The 13005-nt window shown below is 43.9% G+C and overlaps 1 protein-coding gene across 1 annotated transcript in view; it reads left to right on the top strand.

The window, feature by feature from the left end:
- Nucleotides 1-13005, top strand: part of LOC124273921 (low-density lipoprotein receptor-related protein 1-like) — a 188903-nt gene that overhangs the window by 115869 nt on the left and 60029 nt on the right. The window contains 10 exon segments of the mRNA XM_046709263.1: nucleotides 281-403; nucleotides 689-820; nucleotides 1013-1138; nucleotides 1459-1575; nucleotides 2587-2712; nucleotides 3445-3639; nucleotides 8411-8615; nucleotides 8991-9161; nucleotides 9692-9839; nucleotides 10853-10949. Of these exon segments, the coding sequence (XP_046565219.1) occupies nucleotides 281-403; nucleotides 689-820; nucleotides 1013-1138; nucleotides 1459-1575; nucleotides 2587-2712; nucleotides 3445-3639; nucleotides 8411-8615; nucleotides 8991-9161; nucleotides 9692-9839; nucleotides 10853-10949 (1440 nt within the window).

The raw sequence follows: 13005 nt of genomic DNA, 5'->3' as shown, positions 1-13005 counted from the left end.
TTATCCTGACTCATGCTTTCTTGTCTCCTTCCTCTTGCAAACTATAGGGAGCTTCAAAAGGGGATTCAAGTGTTCCACTATAGTTCGCAAGAGGAAGGAGACAAGCAATTAAGCATGAGTCAGGATAAGTATAAAATATCAATTTTAATCAGAAAATTACATTTCTGTTGAGTTCAAGAAATGCAGAGCTAGCAATGATAGAAACCTGTTATCTTGGATTCACATCTTGTTTCCAGTAACTATATTTGTACATCTCTCCCACTGTACCCACTTCCTGCAGACCTCCCTGTGAGCCAGTGTCACGAGAGTGAGTTCCAGTGCAGCAGTGGCAGCTGCATCACCACCATCTGGCGCTGTGACGGCGACAAGGACTGTCAGGACGGATCTGACGAGATAGATTGCAGTGAGTAGCTCATTTCAGCTGTTAACAGCATGTGTGACTTTATGGAGGCAGGGTAGTTTTTCATCATCTGTAAACAGCATGTGTGACTTTGTATTCAAGGGGATGCAGTAATTTGTTTTCATTCTGTACAAATTATGAAATTTCATAATGTCAGCAGAGTGCATTTAGTCATGGTTTAAGTTGGTGTACTGCAACATGGATTCTGCAATAACTGATATTTAATTATTTTTTATGAGAATGAATTAATTGTGCGCTCAAGTTTGTATTATATTTTGACTTATTCAGTTGAAGGCAACGTCACATGCCACACAGCTGAGTTCAGGTGTGACGATGGAAGTCGCTGCATCCCCAAGTCGTGGAAGTGTGACATGGATGCCGACTGCAGTGACCAGTCTGACGAGAAACCAGACGAGTGCAGTGAGTAGCAGAAAGTCTTGAGATTGTCATGGCAACAAAGTTTCGCAGTTCAGTTCTTACACTCTAAGATTTCGTACAGAAAATAGGACTGCAATTTTGATGCATATTACCCTTAGATAACTACTGACTGTATGAGAATGAATGGTAGCCAGGTGAGATATGGTTCTAGTTAAATATGTTTCTGTGTTATAGCTTATCACAAGGCCTGTGAAGCCCCTAAGTTCAGTTGTCATGACAACAATACCTGCCTTCCACTGGAGAAACTATGTGACGACCACAGTGACTGTGCGGATGGTTCTGACGAGGGTCGCCTCTGCGGTAAGTCGACGTCTGTACATACAAGGTGTACTAGCACCACCCATTTGTTTTCATAAAACTTGAGTTTGAACCTCATCCTGCTTAAAAGATAAATGATTACCATTTTTAAATAAGTAATGCTTTTGGATTGTTATTACCACAATTTAGTTGATTTGTGGACCTCGTTTTGAAGATGATCTACAACTGAAGTGCTACTTGTTCTACCTAATTAGAAATGTTTATTGTAAGCAGTGTATTACTTATTGTAAACACTGTTGTATAATTGCCATAGCAGAGTACAAAGGGAGATAACTCATGTGTCATGTCTTACTTGTCGCCAGGGTACGACCTGTGTATCAACAATGACTGCAGCCACCACTGCCACAAGAGCCCCAACGGCTACGTCTGCTACTGCCCCGATAACATGAGACTGAGTTCCGACAACAGCACATGTGTCCGTAAGTAAAACCATCATAATTGTGAGTTTCATACAGTAGCATCAGATGGTTTGGACTGAAGTAGTAATGATATTCTACCTGTATCACTACTGGGTGAGGTAGCCCCATGGTTAAGGGATTTGCTTGCCACGCCAAACTGGGTCTCCTGTCACGATATTGCTGGAATATTGCTAAATTTGGCGCAACTCATAGCTCACTCATGCTCACCTTCCTTCCAAGTAAAGCAAACACTCTGTGATATGGCCCGAAATATTCTTCTGCATCAGCTTGTCAGATGCTTACTGCTTTGAGTAAATTTTCTCCTGTATAAACAGGTTAGCATGGACATTCACTAGCAACTCTTGGTTGCAAACAGAGTTAGATGTGATGTAGCGATATTTCTGGCTACATGTTGCTGTTCATGTGATATGTGTAAAGTAATGTGGCGTGTCAGTGTATTTAGTATCATAAGAGCATGTGGATAGTGACTTAGAATCGGCCACCCAAAAGATTCCTGGTTCCATCATACCTCATAAGTGATGACTAAAATGTGGATTTGGTGATCACGCTCTGTGACTTTTGAGGATTGTACTACAAGGACACTGGATGTTTTTCATGCTCTGCACCACTAGTTTGTCTGGCCCCAGATTCCGGTATAGCTTTGAACCCCATTATACTGACTGACTGACTGAGTTTGGTTTTACGCCGCCGCTTTTAGCAATATTCCAGAAATATCCCGGCGGGGACACCAGAAATGGGCTTCACACATTGTACCCATGTGGGGATTCAAACCCGGATCTTCGGCGTGATGAGCCAACGCTTTAACCACTAGGCTTCCCCACCGTCCCGAACCCCATTATATGACAAGGATACCCCATTGTTGTGTTCATAATTCTGTGATCTCATGTACGTGGGTAAGTACAGAATCCTGTCCCTGGACTGACACTTATGAAATGGTTTAGCAATTGGGGTGGACTAAAGTGAATATTTTGTGGTATTAAGAACATCATGTGAGTTGTCCTGTACTTTCAGCCCAGGACATCTGTGAGAGATGGGGAATCTGTAGCCAGAGCTGTGCCTCCACCCCGCTGGGTCATCAGTGTCTCTGCCATCCTGGGTACACCCTCGCCAACGACAGATACAGCTGCAAGCCCAATGGTGAGTACACAGCCTTTTCACTTACCCTAACCTTAACAGTTTTGAGTACCCACCCTTTTCACCCATGTCAACTAACTGTTGTAAGGGGAATTGAGGCCTGAGATGGGACAGAACAAGCAATAATGGCACAAAACCAAGGTAGAATACAATGGGCACAGTGTGGATGGTGATGTCGGGAAACCGTACCGAAGCATGTTTGGCTGTTGTGACCCAAACAGATGTGCAGTCAACCAGTGGAAACTCCACACGACCCCTGTGGAACCAGCAGGTGGAGATGCAGTGTTGAGATGTCCACTGATACCAGGCCACACTGTGCAAGGTTACAAGGCCACAGTATTGTGCAGGTTATAATAATGAGCACAAACTCTGACAGATTGTATAACATCTAGATGAGAGCACAAACACAAAAACACAACAAATGAAACCAATACCAGTTGCACGTGAGGCATAGTTGGTGATGAAACGGAAGGGAAAGTGAGCTGAAATGCATGAAATACATTGAGGACAGAATACAACTGGACATTTAGAAGTTGGAGAAATGAATTAACATGGTAACGCAGCCATTTAAAACATTTCATTAAGTATTCCTAAATGCCATTAACTGGATCATGGTAAGTGACCATCTGTTCCACTGACCTTGACCCCCTGACCTTGTGTGAGTATAGCTAAAGACAGCAGTGCAAGTCTCGTTGATTTTCACAGTGGAGTGAATTGAGTCAATCCTTTTTGCAGATTCTGTGCCCATTTACATTATCTACTCCAACCGTCACGAGATCCGCCGCTATGACCTCGGCACCATGAACTACATCTCCCTCGTCTCTGGCCTCCGCAACACAATTGCACTAGACTTCCACTACGCTGATAACTCCATCTTCTGGACAGATGTGGTTGACGACAAAATCTACAGAGGGCAGATGATCTCCAACAGTAAGTTCCTTCGTTCCCTTGATGTTGAAGCTACTACTGAGGGTGGGAGTGTTGTTACTGTCCCTGTACACATGTGGGGCTCAGGCTTAGGGCGCACTCCACATTTCCAAACATCCAGTTTGAGGGTTGCAACTTAAGTTAAGTGTTTTAGTGTTCTATAGTAATCAAAGATATAGTCTTATAGTTCCTACACATGTGGGAGATATGGTGCAGTCACATGATGCAGAGTAACCGGTCACATTATATGAAGTAACCAATCACATAACAGAGCGTTGCCTGTCACATGATAGAGAGCTGCCAGTCTCATGATAGATAGTTGCCAGTCACATGATAGAGAGTTGCCAGGCTCATGATAGATAGTTGCCAGTCACATGATAGAGAGTTGCCAGGCTCATGATAGATAGTTGCCAGTCACATGATAAATAGTTGCCAGTCACATGATAAATAGTTGCCAGTCACATGATAGAGAGTTGCCAGTCTCATGATAGAGAGTTGCCAGTCACATGATAGAGAGTTGCCAGTCACATGATAGAGAGTTGCCAGTCTCATGATAGAGAGTTGCCAGTCACATGATAGAGAGTTGCCAGTCACATGCTAAAGAGTTGCCAGTTACATAAGTAGCCAGTCACATGACAGAGTCAAGACAAATGATGTATTCTTGATGTTCCTTTTGCTTCAGATTGTCTAATTGCCATCAGTTTCATAAATTATCATTATTCTATACTTTTTGGGGAGGTTAAAGAGAGTGTATATATTTTTAGAGAAGGAGGTGTTTTCCATCTTCAACAGGTTTATATATAGGGATGAGATATAGCTTATCTGTGTGAGTCCTCTTCATATAATGAGTTACACATGTCAACATGTTTTGTGTAGTAACTACAGCACATAGTGCTTATGTTGTGATTTGTTGAAGCATTTAATTTTAATTCTGCATGCCCATTTCACCATTTTTAGCAGTTTTATTTGAAGCCTAGAATTCGAAGTGTTTGCAGTGTGATTTTGGCCCACATTTCATGGACTGCACAATGTTTCTGTTTCAGCTTTAGTTGAGGTAGACGACGAATCTGAGTTCCCATGTACGACATTTTTAGCATGAAATCTGCCAGTTTCAGTTTCCATGTCAACCTTTGGTGTACCTCATGCTCTTGAGCTCATGTCAAGGCCATCTCAATGTGTCAACACATTTCACCAAATCTTCAACAAATTGAATATCTGCTTTATTGATTACTAGCCTCCTTGTTTAAAATATTGTTTGGGGACATCATGTTGTAAAATGTACAGTAACACCTGTGAATCCAGACTGTGCTGTCTCTGAAGATATCATGCATATTGACAGGTTTCTTGACTAACAGGGTCTGCAGCAATGAAGGTTCACTGTAGTCGCTAAAATAAACTCCACTCCTCAACTCAGAAAAAGGCATTGCCAATACATAAACCATAAATTTGTTGAATATTCAATCAGGTAATATGAGTGTGACAAAGAGAAAGTATGTTCCAGAGAAACATTTCCAAAGTTAATATCCAGTGATGGCGAAACTTTATTTTGTTTGCTATGTTCCTTGTTAGATTAATTTTGCTTTTTGAAACTTTAATTACTTGTAAATTCTGATTTTTATCTGGAAATGTTGGCTCTTAGTTTGGGTATTTTGTGTTTTTTAAGCATTTGGAACACGCTAAAGGAAAGTAATATGGCTGAGATTTTATATTACTGTTTACATTTTGGAAACATGGACTGCTAAAGAACTTTTGAAAACATTTTGAGATGGCCCCAAGTTGCCCGTGCACAAGCAGTGACTCTGTGGTTTTGAGTATTGTGAAGCTGCCAGGTTTGATGATGGTAGCAGTTTCTTCTAACCCAGCCGTGTCACCATACTTCTAACAGTGGTCCTAGCATGTGCCAACAATGGTCCTCCTCCCGGCCTGTGAAGCAAGATTTGTTGTCATGGAAACAATAAATCTTGCTTTCATTGCCAGAGCTTATGAAAAGTAGTTTAGCTGTACATGTACATACAATTTTGATTGAAAAGTATTATTTTTTTTAAATGCTGTTGCTGTATAATTTGAGAACAAATTCAACTGTTGTGTACATGTACAGTACTAGCATGGAAATTGTCAGTTTTAGATCCACTTGATTACTGCTTTGATTTTGTGAATGAAGTTTGTGTTTGCCATAACCAACTTTTGGTGGTGAGATACCACCTATGAGATGTTGAGGGGCTTGCCACCCTTACATGAACCCAATCTCTTTGTAATGTTCTGTGTCTTGATTCCTTCAAATCTACCCAACCCCTCGTCTAGATGTTCTGAGTCCTGCCTCATCCAAGTTTGCCTAGCCCAGATTTGGGTGTTCTTGGTCCTTACACCTTCAAGTAAAACCTACTCCAAGTATTGATGTTCTGGGTCCTTACACCTTCCAGTAAAACCTACTCCAAGTATTGATGTTCTGGGTCTTGATGCCGTCAAGTAAAACCTACTCCAAGTATTGATGTTCTGGGCCCTTACACCTTCAAGTAAAACCTACTCCAAGTATTGATGTTCTGGGTCTTGATGCCGTCAAGTAAAACCTACTCCAAGTATTGATGTTCTGGGTCTTGACACCTTCAAGTAAAACCTACTCCAAGTATTGATGTTCTGGGTCTTGATGCCTTCAAGTAAAACCTACTCCAAGTATTGATGTTCTGGGTCCTTACACCTTCAAGTAAAACCTACTCCAAGTATTGATGTTCTGGGTCTTTACACCTTCAAGTAAAACCTACTCTAAGTATTGATGTTCTGGGTCTTGACACCTTCAAGTAAAACCTACTCCAAGTATTGATGTTCTGGGTCTTGATATTGCTGGAATAAAACCTACTCCAAGTATTGATGTTCTGGGTCTCAAAGTAAAACTAACTCAGTCTGTCAAGTAAAACCTACTCCAAGTATTGATGTTCTGGGTCTTGATGCCGTCAAGTAAAACCTACTCCAAGTATTGATGTTCTGGGTCTTGACACCTTCAAGTAAAACCTACTCCAAGTATTGATGTTCTGGGTCTTGACACCTTCAAGTAAAACCTACTCCAAGTATTGATGTTCTGGGTCCTTACACCTTCCAGTAAAACCTACTCCAAGTATTGATGTTCTGGGTCTTGACACCTTCAAGTGTACATGTCATACTCACCGCTGTGTTGAAGAGCCACCAATCAGGTTCATTGCACCACTTATTCCCTGACCAACCATCTTCCTCAAGGCTTCAACCTTCTGGGACGAGGAACATCCACCTTTTGCGTCCAAGGAATGCCGAATCCTTTGGCCCTCTTGTGGACCTCTTTCCAACACTGGTGCGACTAGTCAATCTTCCTGGTGCCATCCCCATTGATCCCCTTACCTTCGATCCACGTATCATTGACCTTTAATGTCCGCAACCTCTGGTGTGGTTAGTCAACCTTCCTGGTGTTGACCCCATCAACCCTTCACCTCCGATCCACATATCATTAACCTTCAATGTCCACAACCATCCTGGTGTTGACCCCATCAACCCTTCACCTCCGATCCACATATCATTAACCTTCAATGTCCACAACCACTCGTGTGGCTTGTCAACCTTCTGGGAGCTACCAGGTGTCTTGGTCAGTGATTGCCCCATCTGTCAATGGATCATCCAGCTTAAATGTCCTCAACCTCTGGTGTTGGTAACAATCTCTACATAAGATACCATGCAATCAGATTTTTCATAATTCTTGCATCCTAGATATGTTAAACATATCATTATTATGTTTGTTATTGTGATACACTTCATCAGGTTGTTCTTGCATGATAACTAATCTGAATGATGTAACTAGACAGTAGAACTCTCCAACTTATAGCATATTCTGCTCAATCATTATTTCAAGTTGATGTTTCTAATCTTTGTTTCAGCAGTAAATTAATTTCTTTCAGAATGCCCTTCTGTTTAACAGTCAGCATGAGTGTAGAAGAGAGGACTTGTTCTCATAACCTTGACTAAAGTATATCCTGTACAATCTCTGTCAGCTCTTCTAGCCTTTAGTGATTGTTGTAGGACTCATCGTAGATCTCATAGTTAGGATCAGTATCACATCATCTCATATGCAAGACAGCCTTTGAAGAATGTTGTGCAGCACAGTGCACTATAGGATAGCTTGTACAATGTAAGCACCTGGGCCTAGATTTTTTAAACTCTCTTTGCGCTACGATAGTCGTAAGTTAATGTTAATGTATGATACTTAAGACTATCTTAGCGCAAGAGAGCTTCGAAAATCGAGGCCCTGGTTCTAAGGGTTTTAAAGTAGTTCTGTAGGACGTGATTAGGATGGATATTGTATTGTAGTGGGGGTGGGTAGTTGGCACAGTGGCTGCTGATGGGGTGGTCAGGACTTTTAGAAGGGACTATTCAAGTTTATTGTCCTTCAGTGTGTGTTAATGCTCATCCTAGGGATGCATGGTTCTGTCTTGTCCAGACTTGAAAATGCGTGGCTGGTGTTGGCTGTAATATTGCTGTTTCCAGTCAGCCATCATATAGCAACAGCATTGCTGACTACAGATCACCATGACAACTTAAATATAGCTGTCTTCATGCAGGCTTATATAAATGCTGTTATATTTCTGACTACAAGCAGCATTGACAATAGATGTAGTATTTTAGACTTTAGACTAGCAAAGAGGTACTTGTTCTCAGTATCTATATTTGTCATTTAACATTGAATCTTTGTAATAGTTTCTTATTTAAATTACAAATCACATGTGGTGAGAAACTTACAGTTCCAATGTGTTTGCAGCAATCACAGACATCAAGCCTATCATTGACGTGGGTCTTGCCACAACAGAAGGGTTGGCCATTGACTGGATTGCGGGCAACATCTACTGGGTGGAGAGCAACCTTGACCAGATTGAGGTGGCCCAGCTGGATGGCAGCAACCGCTCCACTCTTGTGGCAGGCAATATGATCAGCCCTCGTGCCATCGTCCTCGACCCCAGAGACGGGTGAGGAGTCCCTCTTTAAAAGTCTTGAAGGATTTCTATATCTTGGAAAGTCCTTTATCTTACCTAGACTGGCAATTTATGTCTGAACTATGTGTTACGGTGTTAGCCAAGGCTCTGGTGAGGGGGATGTTTAGGTTAGTGTTAAGCTTCATGTTGGCAGGAGGTTATGGAACAAATATTCCTAGTCTGTGAATGTACAATATACAGCTCAAAAGAAGTTAGGGACCACTTTTATCTTTCTTGAGTTAATCTGTCATCCAGATGTTATGAACCAACTACTGACACCTAAGCAGGTTATTACAGAGAATATAAGAAATTCTGAACACATCTAATTGTATATTCACTGAACCTTGTCATCGTTCCCTGTGTTTGCAGATTGTTGTTCTGGACGGACTGGGATGGAACTAAGCCTCGTATTGAGAGTTGCTCTATGAGTGGGGAACACCGAAAGGTCGTGTACGACATCACCAGGATCCAGGGTGGAGGGTGGCCTAACGGTCTCACCATCGACTACGAAGCTAGACGACTCTACTGGGCTGATGCAAGGTCAGCAAGGAACACTACCATGTTTAAAACATACTACTCAACAGTGATAGGGATATAATGTTTTCATACAAATAATATCAGACATTGCCATGAAACTCACTCAGCATTGTTTCAAGTTGAAATAAATGGACATTTACGTGAATAATTTCCCAGATTTTCTTCTCAAAATAAGATGTTAGTATCTGTGTAACACACTGAGTACTTTGTATACCTGAATAAAGTACCACCTTTCCCTCAATCCTGAAGCTTGGTAATGTCTGATGCTTGCAGAACTAAGTCATGACTACAGTGTACAGCAAACCAGTGCTTAGCACTTACTTGTGCAGAGTTGTGTCCCTTGCTCTCACCAGGATCTGGTGGTGACGGGCTAAAAACACCATCCCAATGGCTGTCCTTCAAGTATCAGCACCATGACCAAGTATTTCTCTCTAAAATATGAGCCACAAATATTTTTAAAGTATTTCTCGTGTTGTTTTTTGTCACAAGACCTCTTTCTTGTCTCCCTGTGATTCATGTTTGTCCTCCTTCAGGTCTGACTCAGTCCACACCAGCACGTATGACGGCCTGGACCACCATCTTGTTGTGCACAATCACGACGCCCTGGCCCATCCGTTTGCCCTCACTCTCTTCGAGCACTATGTGTACTGGACAGACTGGAGAACCAACTCACTTGTCAGGGTAGGTGCCCTGTCAGGGATTGGTCAAGGGTTGCTTGGTTTGGGTCTGGTTATAGTGGGGTGAAAGGGCTAGGGATGGGGAGAGGAGTTGGTTCCACGGCTACATGGCAGGGACTGGTCAAGGGTTGCTGGGTTCGGGTCTGGTTATAGGTGAAAGGGCTAGGGATGGGGAGAGGAGTTGGTTCCAGGGCTACAAGGCAGGGACTGGTCAAGGGTTGCTGGGTTTGGGTCTGGTTATAGTGGGGTGAAAGGGCTAGGGATGGGGAGAGGAGTTGGTTCCAGGGCTACAAGGCAGGGACTGGTCAAGGGTTGCTGGGTTCGGGTCTGGTTATAGTGGGGTGAAAGGGCTAGGGATGGGGAGAGGAGTTGGTTCCAGGGCTACAGGGCAGGGACTGGTCAAGGGTTGCTGGGTTCGGGTCTGGTTATAGGTGAAAGGGCTAGGGATGGGGAGAGGAGTTGGTTCCAGGGCTACAAGGCAGGGACTGGTCAAGGGTTGCTGGGTTCGGGTCTGGTTATAGTGGGGTGAAAGGGCTAGGGATGGGGAGAGGAGTTGGTTCCAGGGCTACAGGGCAGGGACTGGTCAAGGGTTGCTGGGTTCGGGTCTGGTTATAGTGGGGTGAAAGGTGCTAGGGATGGGGAGAGGAGTTGGTTCCAGGGCTACAGGGCAGGGACTGGAGAAGGGTAGGTTCCACTAGGGGTAGAAGGTACAGGAGTGTAATGGTTAGGGGATGGGAGCGGGGTGGGTGGTATTCGTGATGTCTGGGGCCAGGGTGGGTGTGTTGATAGGTTAGTTTAGGCAGGTTACATCTTAAAATAGGATGACATTTGGGATTGCTTTAGGATGAGGTTGGTGAGAGGTGTTGCACAGGTGTATACAGCATTTGATGCAGGTTCTATTACAGTAATCATGACAGGGTTCCAATAATTGTGAATAAATTTGATATGCAAATCCAGGAGGATATGCAAATCCAGGAGGTTTTGTATTCAGGCTGCATTTCAACTGTCTGTTCCCAGGCCAACAAATTCAATGGTTCTGATGTCCTGACGATTCAGAGAACATTTACGCAGCCCTTTGATCTGCAGGTGTTCCACCCTAAGCGGCAACCACCAGGTGCAGCGTCTTTTTCCTTATCCTGACTCATGCTCTTTGCTTGTCTTCTTCTTCTTGCAACATAGTGGAACACTTGTATCTCCTTATTTGAAGCCCCTTCAAAATAAAATCACTAATTGGTACTCACCACGAAGTTGCTCCCTTTGTCTCCCCTGGCGGAAAGGTGTCGCCACCCTCTGGCCATGTGCTCCACTCTCCTTCTTCACCAGTGAGCAGGATGTGAGAGCCTTTGTGTCTCCTTACACACCATATCCTTTGATAATCTCTTAGTTTTACCCTCATAGGTTACTATAGAGGTATAGCTAGTATCCTTTACTATTTGTATTGATTAATTATCGTGATTTCTACTGTTTATTCACGCAGTATTCGCGATTGTTCAGCTAGCTTTACGCTGATGAAAATCTGTACGATTTGTAGATTACGCTTTTCTGCCTCCCATCCACATGTAATATGCCCTAGTTGTTCTACTGCGTATGCTTAATTCACGCTGCAGTTACTGCATTAATTTATCTCATTCTGCATTTAATAAATATCATCTTTATGCCTTTAAGACGCATGCAGATAGATCACGCAAACAAGGGCAAAACATGGCAGAGAGTCCAGATATTCCATCCAGTCAGCTGCTAGCGATCGACCCTCTCCCGCCTGGTGTTCTGCTAGAGACCCCTGCGTAGAGGAACGGGACGCAGTCCGCTACTCGAAGAAACGACCGCCTCCCCAGACATCCCGCCATTGCAGACCAAGTCTAAGAGGGCCTCATCGCCGCCTCAACGCAGATTGAGGACACTCCAGGGCAGCGCAGACTTCCAAAGGGAAATTCCACGAAGACAGCAAGAACTTTCAGCCGAGATCGCTCCAGCAGCAGAATTGGGCCTCTACGATGATCAGCCGATAATCATCCCCGACTTTACGGCAGAAGAAGCGACCGTGTCAGCGACTGTGACTTCTGCAGAGATCACCATGCAGCCTGATGCTCTACACCGACGCCAGACGCCATTGATGTGAACCCCATCGCAGAAAAGACGCCGACGACTTCGCCACAGATCATCCCAGAAGACATGATGCGCAGATTATGAACATCATGGAGGACCACTACAAACCGCGCAAGCAGGGTCCGAGCCTTCGCTGAAGGCTCCAACGTGACAGCACCCCAGAGGCACCCCCGGCCAACGAAGCAGCCAAGACGATGTCACCTTCGCTGGCGAAGTCCCGCACCACCTTGACGGCGACCTAGATGTACAGCCTTCGCTGGCGGCTTCGCTAAGCGGAGAGATCATCACCATCTTCGATTTCATCTCTAGATATGGACTCAGACCATCAGACATCACGGAGGCCTTCGCTAAGGTCATATCATCGATCCTCCGACCGACGCAATGAAGCTTCGCTAAGGCATTCGCTAAGGACATATGATTCCAGATCCTCATCATCTAGAAGAACATCGAGGGACTGCCAAGAGCTTCGCTGGCTATCAACATTCACCTCACAAGTCTCCGAAAGATCATCCCATAGACGATCTCCACTTCGCTCATCACCAGGTCGACACCCGGCCAGATCTCCACATAGAGCGCGCGACAAGTCAACTAGATCGCCACAAACCTCATCAGATATACAGACAGCTACACGCAGTCCCGGCGAGCATCTACAATTTGTTAATGATGATGGTTTTGAGGATGATGGAGGAATCATATTTTCTGATGCAGAGATACGGTATTGGATGGTCAATAACCTAGATCTCACATCACCATCTAAAAGTGGCAATACAGCCAGCGACGATTTGATGAAGGAAGATGATCCAGATGCAATCACTCTACCCCGACGACCCGATTATGCAGTGCCACAGAATCTAGATGCAGCTTTCCAGAAAGCTACGAAAGTTCAGATACCACATCTGCCCAACTTTCAAGCCAAGAAGTTCTCCACGATAACATGGACTCCTTCTACAAGGCCCAGGACATCGATGAGAACTATAAGATCATCAGCCATGTAAAGAACAAGATTTACAAGATGGATGATCGCAAGTTGGCTCATATAGAAACCATGACGAGACGATGTTCTT

The sequence above is a fragment of the Haliotis rubra genome, unplaced genomic scaffold, assembly GCF_003918875.1.
Source record: "Haliotis rubra isolate DU_JTF1 unplaced genomic scaffold, ASM391887v1 Scf186, whole genome shotgun sequence".
NCBI classification, from domain to species: domain Eukaryota; kingdom Metazoa; phylum Mollusca; class Gastropoda; order Lepetellida; family Haliotidae; genus Haliotis; species Haliotis rubra.
Note: the sequence above shows the minus strand (reverse complement) of the source record. Positions and strands in the feature narration are given on the sequence as shown.